At 37.8% G+C, this 20,730-nt stretch overlaps 1 protein-coding gene across 1 annotated transcript in view; it reads right to left on the bottom strand.

Annotated features, from left to right (window-relative positions):
• PLEKHG1 (pleckstrin homology and RhoGEF domain containing G1) overlaps window positions 1–15,515 on the bottom strand; it is a 97,094-nt gene extending 81,579 nt beyond the window's left edge. The window contains 1 exon segment of the mRNA XM_036767206.1: window positions 14,989–15,515. Coding sequence (XP_036623101.1) covers window positions 14,989–15,414 — 426 coding nt within the window. The 5' untranslated portion in view covers window positions 15,415–15,515.
• Window positions 15,516–20,730: the final 5,215 nt, after the last annotated feature.

Genomic DNA, 20,730 nt, shown 5'->3' on the forward strand with positions numbered 1-20,730 from the left:
TTTTGTCATAGAGCATAGGGAACTTTTGTAAGAAAGGGATAATTCCCCCAATTGAAGTTAGTAGTTCCATAGCAATTTACTCATGGGCAGCTAGTTGGCACAGTTGATAGAGTGCCAATCTTGGAATCATGAGGGCCTAAGTTCAAATCCAGGTTCAGACTAGCTGTGTGACTCTGGATAGTTTCCTTATCTGTAAAATGAGCTGGAGAAAGAAATGATATATCACTCCAGTATTTTTGCCAAGAAAATCCTAAATGGGGTAATTGAAGATTCAGACACGACTGAAATAACTCAACAACAAATGACAGCGATTTACTCTGTAGACTTAAATATTCAGTATAGAAAACACTCTAGCAAACCCATTTTGGGGAACTTGAAATGAGCCTTTTGCCTAAAGGCAGACTTAGAATATACCTATCATAACAGCAGTTCAATTTTATTAATAGAGTTCTTTTTCATTTTCACAAAGACTTTTTCTTACAATAATCTCATGATCCTGACACTGCAAGTACAGTTGCCTTGCTTTTAGAGTTGGGAAAACGGAGGCTGTGAAATGTGTGACCTTGGACAAGTCATACATAAGTTTGTAACTGTCAGAACTTAGGTCTTTCTACTCCAAAACAGTGCTGCCTCATTTAAGTTCTGTAGCGAACGTGGGAAATGAGAGACCCTCCAGCACTTCAATTAGGCTATTGAAGTTTTGAAGTATCATCACACAAATTCACAATGACTTTTTTTTTTAAAATACCAACTAGCATGAGAATGGATTTTCTGATGGCTAAAATCATCTGAAGGCATATTCCCTCAAAAACGAGTACTTCCTCATTAGCCAGCTACAAAAGGATAAAATGCCTCCTACTTAATTTCTTATTTAAATTCTTGTCTTCCTTGTAATTTTATAAATCCCCTCCCTCTTCAATACAATTCCAATCTATCTCTACACCTCAGAGCTTTGGCACTGAGAAGTTTCATTCTAATTTTTAAACGTTAGAAACATACTACAGGGTGTTCCTAAAGTCTGGACACATAGGCAAAAGTGCATATTTTCAAGAAATGAAATGGATGAAATTTTCAACAACATTTTATTTAACTGGAATATTAACAAATAACATCTTCAATATGATTTTCATCATTTGTGATGCAAAGGTTGATGCGCTTTGCAAGATTTCACATGAACTCAATGCAACAACTCCACATTGCCTTCAATTGCCTATGTGTCCAGACTTTAGGAACACCCTATATATTTATTGAGCTCTTAAGTCTTCTTGGTGTAGTAAGAAATTTACAGATTGTAAATAGGGTAGCTCTTGAAAGCAGTTTTGACCCTAATTAGCAAATCCTTTCCCCACAAGAATAGGGCTTAATTGCCTTCAGCAATTTGCATTTATAGGTAATTAAATTTGTTCATTCTAAACTGATAGCACAAACACTGAATCTTTCTGTGGGAAAGACAAATAAGATTTGGCTCTATTAAGAGAGGTTTTTTTAAAAAAGGAGATAGAAATCAAGAAATAATGGCCTAAAGAATAAGAATATGTCTAATAATGCGATTATTCTGCTTTTATTCTGAAGGAAAGATCATATCTCTCTACAGGAAGCAAACTGTTTGACTCTCAATTTGATATTAGTGAGAGGCGAAAAATCTGTTTGTAAAATGTTGGAGGAAATTATATAACTTGGAGGAAATTATATAAGCTCCTAAAAATACACACACCTGTGTTCATATTCACTCTTCTCTTCTATCAAGTGCATCTTCCCATCCTTGGTTGTTGGGTCTTTAAGACCAAGAAAAAAAAGGATGATTCCTTTCAGCAATATTTCACAACTCATGTTCTCTTGAACACAGATATACAGAACATTTTCCACACTGACACCAAACTTCAGAAAATATGTTAGGGACAAGCTACACAAAACGCCCTCAGATTCAGTTGGGATGGTGTTGGATACAAAAATCCCAGAGTACAGCAAGGCCACTTTTCTATGGTAGGGTAAGGATGAGGGGTAGGGAAGAGATCAACTGGGAGGGGCAGCTGAGAGGAGTAGGAAATTATTGGATACTTCCTATTTTAACCAATTACTCTTGCCAGCTTTGTGCTCAGATGTTTCTACAATGCTGAAAGTATATAAATACTCCTTTAAATTTCAGTGACCCCAAAACAAAGCCCCAGTTGTCCCACCCTTGTTATAGTTCTATTCTCAAGACTCAGTAAAAATTTCCCTAAAAACTCTACTACTGTGCTGGTGGCTTCATACGCATCCTAAGTGGTTTACACCACTGGCTTACTCATCGTGATTCCATGTATTCAACAGGCAAAGATTGTAAGTCATAATGTCACGGATACAATAGCGCCTTCCTATAACTCAGAAATCTTAATAAGGAGACACTTAAATCCAATTCACTTCCAAGTCATGGCATCATCTTCCTGACATCATGGTCTTCTTCGAGAATGAAGGGCAAACAGCAACAACAAGAAGACCCTGAAGAATGCTTCATCACTCATGATGGTTATTTGGTTAATCCCCTTTTGCCACAAAGTTTAGCGTACATAAACAATTCTCTCTTGGTAAAGGCTTGTAACACTAGCGACCTAATCTGTTATTTTACCAGTGGCATATTCATCTTCCAAAAGTTAGCCTCTGAAAAGACTCACCATGTTGGCTGTAACTTTTTTTATGCAAAATCTTTCAACATGATAAAAAAATGATAATTCTTCTGAGGATAGAGTGGGGGAGGGAAGAAATGGATATAACTAATGGAAACCCCCAACTTTTCCCTTAAATTGTGATCATTCTCACATGTGAATCTCTAAAAATGGTCCCAAAGAGAGGTCTTTGAAGGGAAGAAAGGGAGGAGAAAAAAAAAGGCCATTTGTTTGTTGTTTGTTATTTTCATTTATATAAATGCCACAAATATGGCGATAGCCTACATAAAATAATGCTTCAGAGCTTCAGTTTGAGCAGTAACTAGCTACATTTGTGCAGTGGGTTACTTGTCACAAAAAGACTAGCAAGGGCTACGTAGCTATTGAATGGGAATGCTGTTGAGGGGGTCTTTGTACAGGAACAGATTAGACTAGATGGCCTTGGAAGTCTCTACCAGCTCTGAGATTCTGTGAAACTATGACTTGGCACATTCCCTTTCCCCTACTTAAGCTTGCTTTCTCCAATGCCTGTGGACCAACAACAAGGGTAGGGCACCCACTGCCTTCAAACTTGGCAGGACTCTGTAATATTTATCCATGAGAGCTAATACCTCCAGTTACCATGTCAGGTTTCAGGAATAGGTAGACAGGGAAGAAGAAAAGAAGAGGAAATTTAGGAGAAACAAGTAATGAAAACAGGTGAGACTTGAGGGACAGTTGGCCTGTTTTGCTCAATTAACATTTTCAAAATGATTAGATTGGCTATTTGAGAAACAATTTTTTAGTTACTAGCAGTCCTATTCTAGGGAGTTTGCTTCTTAAATGGCAAACATGCTTAAATTGAGCAAAATAAAGATCTCATTCACATGACTGAATGAAAAAAGCTTTTGGAGGAAAAAAATGAAAATGATACACTGCAATGAAAAGGGTCCAAATGCCACTTAGAAGACAAAGTCCATTAAAATATGGCCAGTACGATAATGTAAGTTCTTTATGTGAATGACCCACATAACGAGCCTTATTAAAAACAGTCTCCTGCCAGGTCCTATACTGCAGCATTGATCAGGACCACATTCTTCTCCTTGGTATTCAAAACATCAAGTTCCCTGGCAAACCTTATAAAGAAATTTTACAAAGTGGGAAGAGAAGTTTGGAGGGAACACTCCTGAAAACAACATAGAATTAATCATTCATTTCCTTATCCTCTTCACTACTTCTCACCCTTGAGTCAAAAACCTTTTATAACATGTGCCTCAGCATGTCTGACGTTAGGCATGTACACAAAGTCTTGCTCATTTGCTTGTGGTTTCTCACGACCCTTTTCCTTAAATATAATGGTCTAGGAATTGTCTTTCGCCATCACCCTCATGAAATGGGAAAAGATGGAAAATAAAAACACAGGAAACAAGCAAAATAAACCCAATTCAATTAGGTCTAGTACACGTAAAGCTCTTCACAACTGGCCCTATCCTATCTTTCCAGTATTACTGAACTCCCATTTCCGCACTCTGAAATCCAGCCAAAGCTGCCTTCTCTCTGTGATCCTCTATGTCTCCTCTCCACTTTTTTTTATTGGCCAACCTCCATGCCTGGAATGCACTCCTTCCTCACCTCTGTGTCCTCAAATCACTCTTTTTCTTCAAGATGCAGCTCAAGCACTCCTTTTACCTATAAATCTTCCAAGTACCAGTGCCTTCCCCCCAAATTATCTTATACTTAAATGCTTTGCATTTATTTGTATTTATTCTTTTTATGTTTATTCTGACTGTACTTAGTGTATAATCCCCTTTAGGGAAAGGATTGTTTCATTCATTCATTGTATTTATGTTCTTTAACACCTAGCACTGTACCTGGCACACAGAAGCTGTTTAATAAATGTTTGGTGATTGACTGAGAGAAAAAAGAAAGCACTATCCTCAAGGGTCTTACATTCTACATATAAACTAACCATAAGTCAATGTGGGCAGAGGTTCCCACATTTATTTGGCCTACTGCCCCCTTTAAAAAAAATTACTCAGCACCCTCCTGGAAATCTACTTTCTTTAACCCTTTAACAGTTTTTTAAAAAATCTGTGACATTCAAAAAAATATAAAATATTTTTTTAAATTATGCATCTTAAATTTAATAATTTATTGTCACTTTGTGGGTTTTTTTCAGCATTGAAATACTGATAACGCTATATAGTATCGTATTATAAACAAGTCATTACGTGCACATATTCCTGCTGATGCATGCTGGACTTCCCAGCAATGAGCAACACACTCACCTACCAACCCTTTCTTGTTAAGACCTGTGGGCAGACAACCAGTGATGAATTATAACTTGCATTTTGTATGTTTATTTGGAAAATAATGTAATCACTACGACTTTAACTCTGTTACACAACAGATGAAACATATATCAACAGTTTTTCAAAATTTTCTTCTCTTCTTTCCTTATGCTTCCACCACTCCTTTATTTTTATTCATTGAGTGTGTGTGTGTGTGGGGGGGGCATTTGTTCTCACACCCATCCCCCCAGGGGCTAGTATCACTCACTTTGGGAATCTATGGTAGAGTCTTCCACAAAGATCAGATTCAGAGAAGTTTTCTCATCTGTAAAATGAGATGGCTGTACTCAATAACCTCTATAGGACCTTCCAGGTCCAAATCTACAGTCCTATGAACTTGAGGCTAGGTTCTTTGTCCACTCCAAAGTGTCATGCTAAGTAAGGGAAATCACGATCACTTGTCATAAAAGTTGTACTTCTTTTAGACGGTTAAGTTCCTCTTTCATTATTGGAAATTAATTGTTTTTTAAAAAAATGTCCTTTTCACATAATGTAAGGCTGAAGACATCATCAAAAGTTGGAGAGGTTTTTGTTTGTAGTATCTTTGTACGTTACTTCTGAGAATTATCCTTCCCTAAACTTCATTCCTCAAAAAAAAGTTCATTTTTTAAAGTAGCTAAACACACTGAGAAAAAGTGTCTTCCCTTCATGAGAAAACTCATCTCTTAATGCTTTCTGTTCTGATCTCAAAAGGGAATGGGAAGTCCCATTTCCTCAGAGCAAAACCCCAACTTTCATGGCACTGCACTGAGGAGACCCAGAAGGTCTGAAAAGATTGCAGCTCCATTTGTAAGTCTAAGTCACAAATGACCACCTTACAAAGCTGCTAAGATTCTAGATATCTTACTTAAAATTTTTTTAAAAACCCAACTTTTGGAACTAAGTAAGCAAAGATACACTGTACAATTACTGGATAAACTCATGAAATTCTGTTATTCTTTTCACTTCTCTCCACTCAAGTTACACTCCCTACAAATTTAGGAGAAGACCTGCCTCTCACAACTAAGATTTTCTTTGCATCTAATTTGATATCTCCAGTGTTAAGACCACCTGCTTTTCAAAGCTAAGACAATGACATAATGGCTTTCAATTGTGATTCAAGTGACTGAGTTTATGAAAAGCCCTTTTCTCCTTCTCCACCTGATGAGGGTTTGGGGTGAGAGGTGCTCGACACCCCAAAGTACCGACACGCCGGGTCCTGCCGAAAGAATTCGACTCAAGCCTTCTCAGCCAAGGGAAGGGATAAAGTTTATTAAGAGTTAGCCAAATAAGCCTGCCCGGAGAGATCCCACCCCTTGCGACGCCTGTAAGGAAAAAGGGCCAGACCCATCTGAGCTAGATTGGTTCTGACCAACCTCATGGAGGCAAGATGGAGATTATATACACAAAGGTTGTGGGAGGGATTGAGGGGTGGTCTGGGGTGACCAGAAGAGGGGTCTAGGGAGGGACTTAAGGACCAGGTCAGACTCCAGGGTGGGGGAAATAGCTGAAGGCTATATGGAAATGACAACCCATCAAGGGCTGGGGTAGCAGAGCTAGGGTATAGATATTTTGATCAGGATTAAGGATGGGAAACAGGATTAAGGGTGGGAAACAGCTGGACAATAGAGGACTGGGCAAGGTAGGCATTTGGGCTTAATGGTTGTAGCCTCAGGCCAAGGCCAGGTCGAGTGGGAAGATTCAAGGAGAGTTCAAGGGTTCAAGGGGTTCCTAGAGACTGTGCCCTCATCACACCCACCCTATCAACTTTCTATTTGATCCGTGCAATAAATGGGAAATTGTTGGGGCATTCTTCCCCCAGTTCCCTCAGATACTGAAAATTACAAGGGTGAAAAGGACACACTTGCATTTAGTATAACATCTAACTTGAATCACGGTAGGTGACTCTGACCCGTCAAAAACATTTCTCAACAGGTTGTCTGTCCGATTTTTAACATTTATTGATGTCTTTTATTTTTACTTTACCCTAACTTCCAAATACAGTCATCTTTCCTCGACCCCCCAGAAAGCCACCCCTTGTAGCATGTCAGATTTATCTATTTATTCATTCATTCATATATTTTACTATGTCATTAATATAATTCTGATTTGGAGGTTACAAAACGCAGTAGGGAGCTGTGGCTATCCATTCCTACTTGTTTTTCATTCAGTACAATCCCATTGTTGATTTAGCACAAGATATCAAGAACTACCTTTGGCTATAAAGCAACTTAGCACAGGGCATTCTGACATTAAAGGATTGGTCAAAATAGAGAATGTTTAACTGTAAATACTGTCCAATGAGGCCCCAAATTAGAGACAAGGGAGGGTAGGCCAGGAGAGGGCAGCTAGGTGGCATAGTGGATAAAGTGCTGGGCTTGGAGTCAAACAGAATCATCTAACTGAGTTCAAATCTAGCCTCAGATACTTACTAGCTGTGTGACCCTGAGCAAATCACTTAACCCTGTTTGCCTCAGTTTCCTCATTTGTAAAATGTGCTGGAGAAGGAAATGGCAAAGCACTTCAGTATTTTCACCATGAAAACCTCAAATGGGGTCATGAAGAGATGGACAGGACTGAAAATGACCAAAGGCCAAGAGGAAAAGGAAGGAAAGACCCTGAAAAATGAGATACTTTTTTTAATAAAGGTTAGCTTATTTTCCAATTTACAAATAGTCATGTAAGCTTAAAGACTGGTCACCAACGGAACTAGGAACCAGTTCTATCTTAATTACATTAATATTCACTTTTTAGGAATGTTGAGTTAACCAATGTGTGCGTAGGGGCAATATTATTGTTCAACCAAGGGGGCAGTCTCATCTTGTGCCATTCCTTTATTGGCCACGTGCTTCCTGATCTGCTTACTAACCTCCATCAGTCTCACATAGCCCATGTTCACACCTTTTATATACCTAGTCAGACTATTTTGTATGTCAGATCTCTCCTAATAGATTCCATGAGGGCAAGGAGCATGTGTGTATGTGTTGTGTATGTGTGTGTGTGTGTATAACTAAATGGTGTATTTCCCCTACTACTTAATACCAGGTTCCGCAAATAATAGCTGCTGAAAGACTTTTTACTGAGAGAATGACTTTGGTGAGTATGATAGGCAATTTGGAGAGATTAGTGCTATGTAGGACTGAAACCTTCTGATGTTTTGACAGCCCTGTGAATGTCACTGATGTGGGTTTTCCCTCCTACAGTGCAGATCACAAACAACCATCCACCCTTTCTTACTCTATGCAATTCTTATTCATGTTTTCCCTAATTTTCTCTGCTGGAATTCTATCCAGCATTCTGAGAGCCTTCTTCTAAAATCCAAAGTTCTGCATCTGGGGTTTATGAGCTTAAAAAAATTTTTTTATAACTGTATTTCAACATTATTAGTTTCCTTTTAAATATTATAAATTTTATTTATTTAAAAACTTTATTCTGAGAAGATTGTTGGCCAATAGTCAACAAACTAAGACTATTTATGGCCAATAGTCCATAAATATTACTTAAGCATGTACTACACATGCCAGGCTTTGTACTAAGTGCTGCAGATATAAATAAAAAAAAAAAGGCAATCCCTGCCCTCAAGGAGCTTATAATCTAATGGGGAAAGACAACAACAAAAAAAGGAAAAGAATAGGGAAGACACTTGGTACTGGGGTATGATGTAGAAGTCCAGAAAAGTCCAAAAGCAGTGTAGCTGGTGGGAAATGGGGAGAAGATTCTGTCAATGGAGGGTGAACTATGGTTTGGAGAGGATTTTGATCAATAAAATACTTAAAATCTGGAGTAGTACACACACAGAGAGACACGTGTGTGTGTGTGTGTGTGTGTGTGTGTGTGTGTGTGTGTGCGTGCAGGAAGACCCAAGTTCAAATCTGGCCGTGGACACTTAGTAGTTATGTGCTCCTGCCCAAGTCACTTAATCTCCTGGGAACAAGATGCCCCTCTCAGGATAAGCTCTGTCACTTCTAATGTCATCACCACACTGATAATTGGAGCCGTGATTGACACCACCTCCCTCAGCCTCCATTCCCCTCTGACTGGAGCACTGGAGAGTAGAATACCAAACTCCTCCCAAAGCCTTCTATAAAAGAGGACAGAAACTAGACTCTCAGTTCATTCCATTCAACTTGCCTCTATTCCCCTGCCTGGGTTCAACTTCACTGAACAAGATGCCCTGCCCGGGCTACCCCTCGGTGCTCTGTGCCCTGCCCTGCGCCACTTTCCCATTTCAATTTGTGTGTTTCTCCTCACATTAGACTGTAAGCTCCTTGACAGCAGGGACTCTCTTCCTTTACCTCAACTGTACCCCCAGCACTTAGCACAGCCTGGGTTCCTCCGTTTCTTCAACTACTATGTGGATAATAATACCACCTACCTTCCTGGGTTATTGTGAGGAGCAAATGAGATAACGTTTTGTAAAGCACTCAGTACGGGGTCTGGCACATAGTAGACATTTAAATGTTTATTGATTGATCGAAATGAGATAATATTTTATAAATCATTCAGTACAGTGTCTGGCACCTAGTAGGCCCTTAATAAATATGTATTGATTGACTGAAATGAGGTAATATTTTATAAAGCACTTAGCACAGTACTTGGCACACAGTAACTTCTTTAATAAATGCTTTCCCCCCACCCCTTTCTGCAGAAGTGCAAGGAAGGAGTGAAAAGGGAGAAAACCCTTGATCATTCTTTCTCAGAAGTCATTAAAGGGCCAAGCATGGTAGTGTGCTCTTGTAGTCCTTGCTCCTGGGGGTGCTGAGGGGTTTAGAGCTGTAGAAAGGCTAAAGCCAATGGGATGTCCACTCCATCAATCTAACATCACTGTGATGAGCCCTGGGAGCAGAGGGCCACCAGACTGCTGAAGGAGGGGAGAACAAGCTCAGGTCTGAAAACAGATCAGGTAAGAGCTTCCCTGAGGATCAGGAGGTGGGTCAGCTGGTGAGGACCCACAACACTTTCGGGCTGAGTCCGATGGTGAGACCCAGTCTCAAAGAAAAAAAAAAGGGCATTAAAGGTGAATTTCTAGGATGGAACAGGGAAAAGAACCCTGGCTCTGGGGTCAAAAGACCTGGAATCAAATGCCATGTCTGATGCTTATTATCTGTGTAACTTCAGGCAAGGCACCTTACCTCCCTAGTCCTCAGGATTACAATGAGGGGGTTGGACTGGGGATTCCCCAGCTCTATGTTTTTATTCCTATGATCCTATGACTTGGGATTCTGTAAAGGAGACATAATTAAAGGAAAGCTTGTCATTTGACATGTAGTGAAAGGTTTTACTTGGGAATATTTTAATGAATTTTCTCCACCCCTGCATAAAGTGGGCATACATGTGAAAGGCTCTCCATCCAAGAGACAGCAAAGAATGAATTGCAAGGCCTGGCTGCCTTCAGTGAGATAACATCATCTAGAGTCATTCTCAGGCAGAAGTTGGGCAGAGCAGAACTTGTCCACCATGCCAAATGATCATTCAGTCTTCTGATGTACTTGTAAAACTGGTGTAGAGGATAAAAATAAGTCGCTGCTTTAAAATGTATAATACTTTCTCAAAAACCAAAGCCTACAATGGATGAGGTGTGCAAATGATGATAGGAAACAAGGAGGCATTTTTCATTAGGGATGAAAACCAAGCTGATTTAAATGAGTTTGGCTTGCCATTTCAATTGCCTGGGTAGAGTTCAGTAAAGAGGAATGATGGGCAAACCAAGAAAAGGAAAAAAAAGACTTATGAAGATTAAACAAGGTTCTTTGAGGAACCATTACTATGTAAAACAGTAAAAAAAAAGTCTATCTTTTGAATACAACATACAAGATCATCCCACTGGTGAAGAGAGGGTAGGTAGACTCAGTAGAAGCTATAAGATCAATAATTTTTCCAGCTTGGGATATGACTTTTAAAAAATTGCATTTGGCATCTGGACTTCTGATTTCATCATTCCTTCCAATGAGGAAACCCCCTTTTACCAGTGAAGATGGTCAAGTGTTCTGTAATTTACCAATCTTACAAAACTGACCAGGACAGTGAAAGGTAAAGGAAATTGCCCAGGGTCCCAGAGCCAGTGTCAGAGGTGAGACTTGAACTCAGATCTTCTTGACCTTGAGGTTTGCCCTCAGAGATGTAGCTGGCAAAACAGAAGTATTAGAGGAGACCTTGAGGACATAAGCAGCACAAAATGGGCTAGAAAATGAAATCAATTAGGGCAGATTTTAAAAGGAGCTAGGTATTGATATTTTTTTTTAAAAAAGTTTAACTTGCATTATTTTTTAATTTCATTTTTAATTTATGAAATAAGCATTTTCATAACATAGCATAATAAAAAAGATGACTGTGCATGAGAACTGCAAATCTATTATTTACAACTTGCTATTCCTTTTAAATATATAATAAAGTTATCATGTAAAATCCTTTTTCCCCTTTTTTCACTCCCTTCTTACCCCCACCCCCCATGGTTACTATTAGATATAAATGTATGTATGTATGTATGTATGTATGTATGTATGTATGTGTGTGTGTAATCATTAAATACACATCTTCTATTTATCAGTTCTTTCTCTGGATGCAGATACTGTCTTCTTTAATATGTCCTTTGTAGTTAATTTGGGTATTTATAATAGTATTGATCTTAAAAAGAAAGAACTCACACTATGTGTATAGATAAAGACAGAAAGAGATAGATATATCTACATCTATCTATCTTATATATGTGTATGTATATGCATATATATACATATATATATGTGTCTATATATATATATATATATGCACACACACATCTATGTAAGGGGAGAGAGTAGGAAAATAGAAAAAAGGCTGCTCTTTATGTTAAGGGGGAGAAAATGAAAAGGGGTCTCAATCCATCTCCATTTCCATCCATCTCATCTCCACCATTACACAGAAAGAAGCTTGATCATCAGGGAATGTTGCATCTAGAATCAGGAAGAACGGCCACCTCATTCACTAACTATGTGACTCCGCTCATAGATTAACATCTCTGTGGTTGAGTTCCCTCATCTTCAAAACAAGAGGGTTGGAATAGATGGCCACTAAGGTACCTTCCAGGTCTAAATCTCCTATCCCAGGAGTCCCAATGTGCCCAAGCTAGAATGCTACTTTCCTTTTAGGCAAACAGTTCTGAGGGTAATTCTTGATTCCTGTGGATCCCAATGTTTTTCCCTGGGAAATGATTAGAGGAGTTCAGAGGGGATAAAGGACATTTGTAAAGATGAAGACAGATGAAGCAAAAGCTAGTACTCTTCTAGTTACCAATGCATCACAAATGCTCTGCCTTTGCATTTCTCTTTTTAACTCTTTCCCCTCGTGTCATTCTTATAAACCTGCTCTACTGCCATATTACATTCCCTCATCGAAGTGAATGTTTAAAAGGAAAAAAATACTCCAACTGTTTTAAAGTGGGTCAGGCAACACATTATTCTCTGGCCAGAACAGAGTTTGAATGAGTTCTGAGTGTTTTTTCTAACTCAAATTTATTTGTAGTAGAGAGAATGATCTGTTGAATATGTGTCCTGGCAGCTATTCAGATAAAACAAATTATGATTATTGTTAAACTGAAAACACTACTAGCTAGCACATCTGGGTGGAAGATGGTAATGAGCTTCTGCATCAAGAAACAAGACTATCTGGACTGTTTAGCACCACTCAGAGTCATAAACAGGGATCTGCAATTGGGCAAGTATAGACAAAAGATGAATAAAGTAGTAAAATCTGGGGCATCAGAACAAGGTAGTCACTGGGGAGAAGTGCCCCTGTAACAGGCACCTCCAGCCCCCAGACCATCATTATCCTTGATTACTAGGTGCTAAGTATTGTTGTTTCTATGCTGCCAAAAAATTGCAAGGGCTATTACTGTCCTCTACATTTGTCATCCTTGGAGTAAGCTCCAGTCGCTCTGCCCTAGTAATGGCTCTGGAACCACTTGAGATGAAACTCCTTTAGTAAAATTGGTCACAAATTCATTAACTGCTCCTTTCCACCCAAAGTTTATCAACTTATTTTAACAAAACCAGTATAACACATAATAATTTTCCAGTTAACACATTTTGTCTCCCAGTATGAAGAACTTTACTAAGTGTTTTTTTTGGTGGTTTTTTTTAAACCACTTAGAAGTAAAGAATGCCTTGAGAACTATAAGTTGTTTTTTTTATATAAGAGCTTGTAAAATTGTTGGCAGTTCCACAGGTATTTTTCTTCAAACACAAATGACATCATCGCTGAAATTTCAAGAAGATTTGCCTCATTTACTCTACTTTTGGTACAACATATTGTTTCTGTTGAGCATCAATTGACTTTTCTATTTCTATTGGAAGATTTATGTCATAACTATTTTTAGCATGCAAAGTCTGGTTCTATCACTTTTGGAATTCAACTAGCAGACAATCACCCTTTAGAATTTGTCTAAAACTAAGTGCATACAATTTTCTAGTAGATGGAGTGCTCATTAGCAAGTAGTTAATCCATTCTGAATTATACTTGACTAAGAGTCTAAAACACAATAGAACTTAGGCAAATGTTATCTGCCAGCAAAGGTAATGTGGTTGTACAGGATGAAAGCTAAGACTAAAACTTCTTAGTCATGTGTTTCTCATATCAATCAATCTATAAACATTTATTAAGCATCTATTATGTGCCAGGCATTGTACTAAGCTCTGGGGATACAAAAAGAGGAAAAAGATGGTCCTTGTCCTCAAGGAGCTTCCAATCTAGTGGGGAAAGACAACATGCAAAAAAAAATATAAAGCAAGCTATATACAGGATAAGTAGAAGAAAATTAACAGAGGGAAATGCTGGAATTAAGAGGCGTGGGGGAAGGCCTCCTGTAGAAGGTGGGATTTTAGTTGGGACTTAAAGGAAACCAAGAAGTCAGCGGTTGGATGATCAATTAGCCCAGCCTCAGCACCAGCCTGTCATTGTTAGTTAAAATTCAATCTGTTACCCAAATTAATTTTAAAGGACATATGAAGAAAGACTCTATCTGCAACCAGAGAAAGAACTAATAAATAGAAATATATATAGAATAATTTTGCATATATAGTCTATGTACATATATATACACACACGCATACATACATACACCTGCATTTGTGTCTAATGGTAGCTATCTCTAGGGTGGGAAAGGAGGGAAGAAAAAAAAATGAAATTCACATGATAATTTTGTTGTATATTTGAAAGGAATAGCAAGTTGTGCATAATAGAACAGCAGTTTCATTTACAATCATCTTTTTTATTGTAATGTTATAGAAATGTTTGCTTTATACCATAAATTAAAAATAAAATAAAAAAGAACTACAAAAATGAATGGTAAAAATTGTTTTTACATGTACTTGTGAAAAAATAAAATACTAAACCAAATTTTAAAAAATTTAATTTGTTGTCAAACTCAAAAAGGGATGAATTTTCTGGATTAGGGATTTAGCAAGTACATAATCTTGCCTAGTTTATCTACTGTTCAATTATTCACACAAATCTACTCCTTTAGCCTAAAAAGTGGACAGCAAGAGCATACCCAAGAAGTGGACCAAGCTGTTTCTCCTTGCTCTCAGTGACTTCTGCGTCAACAAAGAACTAAAGAGGGCATGACCCAAGCAGTAGAGATTATAACAATCCAGCAGTCAGGAGACTTCAGGTCTACTTTTCTGAATGTTGAAAAAGTACAACCTTGACCTTTTTGTCTCCTTGTGCTGTTTGGCATGTTGAGATCCTATGATGAAAAATTTTATGAATGCAAAATATTTTTTAAGCACAGGCTTGTGTTATTTAGAAGCATTACTGTCACTGTCTATGATTATAACAGGTAATCAAAAGGTAACAATATTAGGGTTATACTAAACATAACTTTGGTGTGGTCCTTGAATGCCTTGTAAGTAAGACAGGGCTAATACGAAGATTACAACAAACCAAATGAGTTGACAACAGGGACTCTTACCTTTTTAGGAGGGAAGCAGTTCAAGTCATTCTCTAGGATATGATTAGCCTTGGTTTTTGTTTACATTTTTTCATCTTTAAAAAAATTCCCTTACCTTCACAATGCTTTTTAAATCTTGTACGTAGGTCCTCTCTGTCTCCAGAATTTCTTGGACTACTCTATCCACATAGAGAAGTTTAGGACTTGTAGTAGATTCTGCAACCAGGGAGAGGGTGCCATTTTTGCTTGCCCCTTTTGCTTCGGTTGTCCTCAGCACTCCCTGCCACTTTTCACTGTTTTCTTCCATGTTCTGTTTCTCCTCTGGGGGATTCCTCTGGACTTCACTGCTGGAGAATCTCCTCGTTGGCATCAGCTCGAGCTTTATGGCTCCTGCTTCCTTGTCCTGGTTATTACACAAGCTCAAATGGCCATTGGAAGCTAAGGTCAACCTGCTGCCAAAGGAACAGTGACTGTCCCTGGAAGAGGCAGAGGAGGATGTGGAGCTAAAACTCACAGGCCGGTCACTGTCTGACAGTTCCATGGTCTTTGGTCCACAGAAGGAGATATGCCTTTTTTCTTGGTGAAAATCTGCCTTGGAAACAGCAACTTCTCTCACAGCTGGAGAAGCCTGAAGAGGCAACTGGTACTCATCTAAATGTAAACAAACAAAAAACAAATAATAAAACTGTTAAGAATAAAGTTTGTGCTAACCAGGGACTTAGGAGATGACTCTGAAAACTAATTATACTCAAATTCCTTGCGTCAGGAGGAGAAGACAACTGCAAACTGTATTAACAGAAGGAAGTGCACATTTTATCTGAGCTGGAAGGCTTAAGGCTTCTACTGTAAATGGCTTCCCAATCTTGGACCCAGCTTCCCAATCTTGGACCCAGCACCCACTTTGGCTTCTTGTTAATAATCTAGGATTTAGATTTGACATTCCCGGTACATGGTATTCCATCTGCTGGTACTGTCTTCTTGTACATCCCCATCCTTGGAATGCTCTCTCTCCTGACCTCTTGGAACCCCCATCTCCTACACAGGGCTTTTCCTGATAACCCCAATTATTAGTGCCTTTCCTGTCTGAGATTACTCTGCACATATTTTATATTTATTTATTTGTGTACCATGACCCTCCCCAACCTTCCTATTTAATGCAAGTTCCTTGAGGGCAGGCAATATTAGATTTATAATTATTTTACCTCTCATACCTAGCACATAGTAGGTACTTTAAAAGTGGTTGGTGAGATGCATGCTTAAGAGTTATGTAGGCAACTATCTTGCTTTTATTGGGCAAGGGAAATCATAATATCACTATCTCTGTAATCTCATGAAATCTACCTAGGGCTTTCCAACCATGCTTAGGTTCAGTTATAGGTAAATAGTGAAAGAAATCTCTGATTTTTTTTATTCTTTTTTTCTTAAAGACTGGGTCCCTTTCTATCTCTAAAAGTTCTAAACTGTTCTGTACTTTTCGGAGTTAAATCAAACACTCAATTTATCAAAAGTACAGTGATTCATTCATTCTTTTACTTATGCAACACCAAAGTAGTGTCTATCATATAATGGGCATTATGCTAAAAAAGGGTTACAAAGATATGACAAAGTCTCTGCACTCCACTTTCATGAAACTTTCTCCAATTCCTTCCATTCAACAACCTTTTTTTTTCAGACTTCACCAGACATTTATTTTGGCAACTTTCTAATGCAATTATCATATAATGTACCTTACACTTAACTGTTTGTATCTTATTCTCTTACTAAACTGTAAACTTTATGTGGACAGGGACTATGACATCTAAATCTTATATTTCCCCTAAAATAACCTGCTACATAGAGTAGGCACTGTTTTTGAAGGAATGTGTGAAGTGATATTTATAGTCATTAACCTACAATATTTTGAAGTAACCACTTGTCAAAGAAGAAAATGGCACTGAACAAAATTTTTCTTGTATTTTTTTTTGTTGTATTCTAAATTCTTAGAAAATAAATAATCTTTGTATGATAAATATGTTCTTTATTGGGTAACTAGAATATTTGACCAAAACACTCTAGTCCCTACTTATGGTTGTTAAAAGACTTAATTACTAAATTCACATGGTTAATGTGAATAGTTGAAATGAATAATTGGTTTGGAATTTATAACTGAAGTTGGAATAATTAAAAAACTTTTTTAAAGCAAAAAGACTAATAATATTTAGAAGACAACATTTAGATACTCTTCTAAAGAAATGTCAATATGAGCCAAAATGGTCATTTAACAAATTAACAAATTGAGTTTGTTCTCTCTCTCTCTCTCTCTCTCTCTCTCTCTCTCTCTCTCTCCTTTATTTCCATGGTCTTTTCCAGGTCTAATAATCCCCTGGAGTTTAAGCTATCCACCAAAGATTGTTATGGTAAAATATCACTCCTTTCTCATCACACACAAAACATTGTCTTTAGTATCTTGTGTTTTTTTCCTATTTAACAGGTCTTAATAAAGACATTACAGTTTAGAGAAGATGAAAAATCTTGTAATAAAAATAACAATTTACTTAAAAATGTGTTGTAGTATATTTCTTACTCCAGTTTACATCCATGGTTTTGGTGAGGCAAGAAAATTGTTTACATCCTCGTTAAAACTCAAGGGTTTGGTTAGTAGTTCAAAGTTTAGGCAACTGAAAGGTACTCAACTTAAAACAAGGACATATTTCTACTAACTTAACAATGGAAAGATGACTTCAACTATATCACAAAGAACTCCTTTTTAGGTGGTGCTTACATACTTAGAGCTCAAACAACTGTGACTTTATTAAGTCCCTGTATAGCCTGAATTTTTTTTTTTTGACCAGCATAATGTCACATCTCTTGTTGTGAAAACAGTAATGGCCAGTAATGTTCACACCATAAGCACTGTTGAATTTATCAACATAAAATGAAGAAAACAAGTGATATTTGATTCCAGAGGAAGGAACAATAAAGAAATAGTTGGAAGATGATACAGTATTTTACGAATAACTACAGCCATATGGCATGTCTGCAACACTTTTTTAAGCTTTTGCAATCTTCTTTCTGCTTGCTTTATAACAATTTTATGGTCTATAAAACATGGATTAGTTATCATAGTTAAATGCACTTGCCCTTAAAAGCCTGCTATGGCATGATTATGGCATAAATCCAAAAATACAGCAGTGCATTTGAAGGCACTTGTAGGGAAACACATCAGGCTATTTTTTTTATGGGAGTCATGGGTAGTCCAAAATGGAGAAAAAAATCAAGTAAGATTGTCATACCATCTGCCTTCTTCATTACTACTGGCTAACCCTACTGAGTGACCCTACTCTGGGAATTAGGTTCTACCATAGGAAAGGAAAGCGAGGCTCAAAGTGGCTTCAGGGAGCTTGGACTGCAGCTAGGTCCTCTTACTAGGACAGATTCCAGTAAGATGGAACTAAAGATTGGTTTGAGGTATACTTTGGAGCAGGCTAGGATTTATGATTTCATCTAGCTAGGTCTGTAGAAGATAGTGATGGATAAACTTAATACAGGCTAAAAGGACTGCTACAGATCCATCTAAACCAGGTTATCATCAATTTAACACTGAAGGATTCCTCAAAGGTCAAGAATGAAAATGAAATCTTGTGCAGCTCATTTAATCCCGCTGGGCCTATGTTTTCCTCATCTTTAAAAAGAGAGGGTGATAATAATATGAAATAATCAGCTCCTTTAGAATGAAAAATGGTACATGGAATTCAATTAGCCTCAATTATTTGTCACGAGTCCAGTAGAAAGCAACAAACATAGCAGATAAAGAAATTTGACCCCAAATTTTTTATCTTACTTGCTCTCCAACACTACTAACTAGATAGCTAGTAAGGGCTAGGTGGAGGGAAAGAGGAGGGGAAAAATAGGAGGAGATAATTAGAACTAGTAAGGGAAAGCAACAAGCATTTATTAAGCACCTACTATGTGTCAGGCACCGTGCTAAGTCCTTTACAAATTATCTTATTTGATCCTCACAATAACCCTGGGAGGTAAGTGCTGCTATGATCCCCATATCACAGTCGAAGAAACTAAGGCGAAAAGAGGTTCAGTGACTTGACAACGGTTGTTTGTTGTCTGTCTTGCATTCTGGAAGAGGACCATGACATCAGGAAGATGATGTCATGGCTTTCAAGTGGATTGGATTTAAGTGAGGGAGGACTGTAAAAGGTCACCAGGCTCACTTTCTCCTCCAGAGCCATCTGGGTCCAGCGGCAAGATGTAGATCAGGATGATTGGAGATGGTTCCCCGACTTGCCAAAGGTAAGTAACATATCTACTACAGAACAGAGGTCACATTTGAACTTAGGTCTTCCTGACTCCAGGTTCAATGCTCTATCCACTGTACCAACTAGCCACCTCTAGTAACAATGCCTTTCTAAGAATCAGTATTTTTAAGGATAGAAAAAATTGAGATAAAAAAATCTAGGACAATGAAACACTGAATCTTAGCATCAACTGAAAAATAATCAAGTGGGTTCTTTTGAAGATACTTCCCCAAGTCCCAATATATCAGGGCCACTGAAACTACGGCATCATTTCATCTTAGCTATGAGGTCACATTCTAAAACTGAATTCTTCTGGATACCTGGGATACTTAAGATCCTTATGACTTTTCAAAGTATTATGAACCAAGCTAAATACTGCTGAGCCAAGTTACTTTGTCCTAAGGGAAATTGCTTAAATCTGGCCCTAAAAATGGTAAGAACAGGCAGAAAATTAGACCCATAAATGCTAATGAAGGACAGTATTTTTTTTAATGTTAGTTCAACACATGAAAGATGATAATTACATGTTTTCACACATAAGGAAATATACTTCAATGAAAAATGTCTAAATCTCATTCTCACCTTTCTCAAATCTAGTTAAGATTTTCACCATCTTATCTAAAGTTTTTTACTACCTACTAAAATTCTCACCTAAGTACCTTCTGCTACATTATAAAATGAGTATATTAACAAGGGTAGAAGTTGCCTAAATGCTTTGCTCAGCTCAAATACCAGCAGTGATCTGAGGGCCTGGTGCATCTCAAAGTTGTTTTTCCATTTAGTTTATTATATATCGTGATGAACTTGCATAGATGTATGTTTGTGCTATTAGGAGCTGGTTATCTGCACCACTGATTTTCCACAGCTATTCTTAAGTCATATTCTCAGACAGATAATTACAGTGGACGAAAAATTCTCCTCTGCCTTGGGTAAAAGGAGTTTGTTTTGAGGGAAAGTAGATGGCTGCATTATCCTATGGGTGATTCACTCTACCCCAACAATAAGGCTAGAGCACAGGTGGCTTCTAGATTTCTTCTACAACCTATCACACCCACTATACTTTGGAAACTTCCTTTGGGAACATCACAAAACAAACTGGGACAACTTCACAAGGGACCCCTAGGTCTGATGCTGTATTTGTGGAAAGGAAAAGAATATAGAGAGGACTATGTGTCTTCTAAAAAAATCCCCCTCCCCACTTAATGGTATTTTATTTTTCCAATTATATATAAAGATAGTTTTCAACATTCACTTTTATAAGATTTTGAGTTCCAATTTTTTTCTCCCTCCCTCCTCCATCCACAAGACAGTAAGCAATCTGACATAGGTTACACATGCAACAATCATATTAAGCATATCTCCACATTAGATATGTTGTGAAAGAAGAATAAGAACAAAAGGTAAAAACCATGAGAAAAAAAACAATAAAAAACCAAAAAAAAAAAAAAAAAGAAAGTAGTCTGGTTCAATCTACATTCAGACTCCGTAGCTCTTTCTCTGGGTGTGGATGGCATTTCCATCATGAGTCTTTTGGAATTGTCTATGATTCTATTACTAAGAAGAGCTAA

This window comes from Trichosurus vulpecula, chromosome 7, assembly GCF_011100635.1.
Source record: "Trichosurus vulpecula isolate mTriVul1 chromosome 7, mTriVul1.pri, whole genome shotgun sequence".
NCBI lineage: Eukaryota > Metazoa > Chordata > Mammalia > Diprotodontia > Phalangeridae > Trichosurus > Trichosurus vulpecula.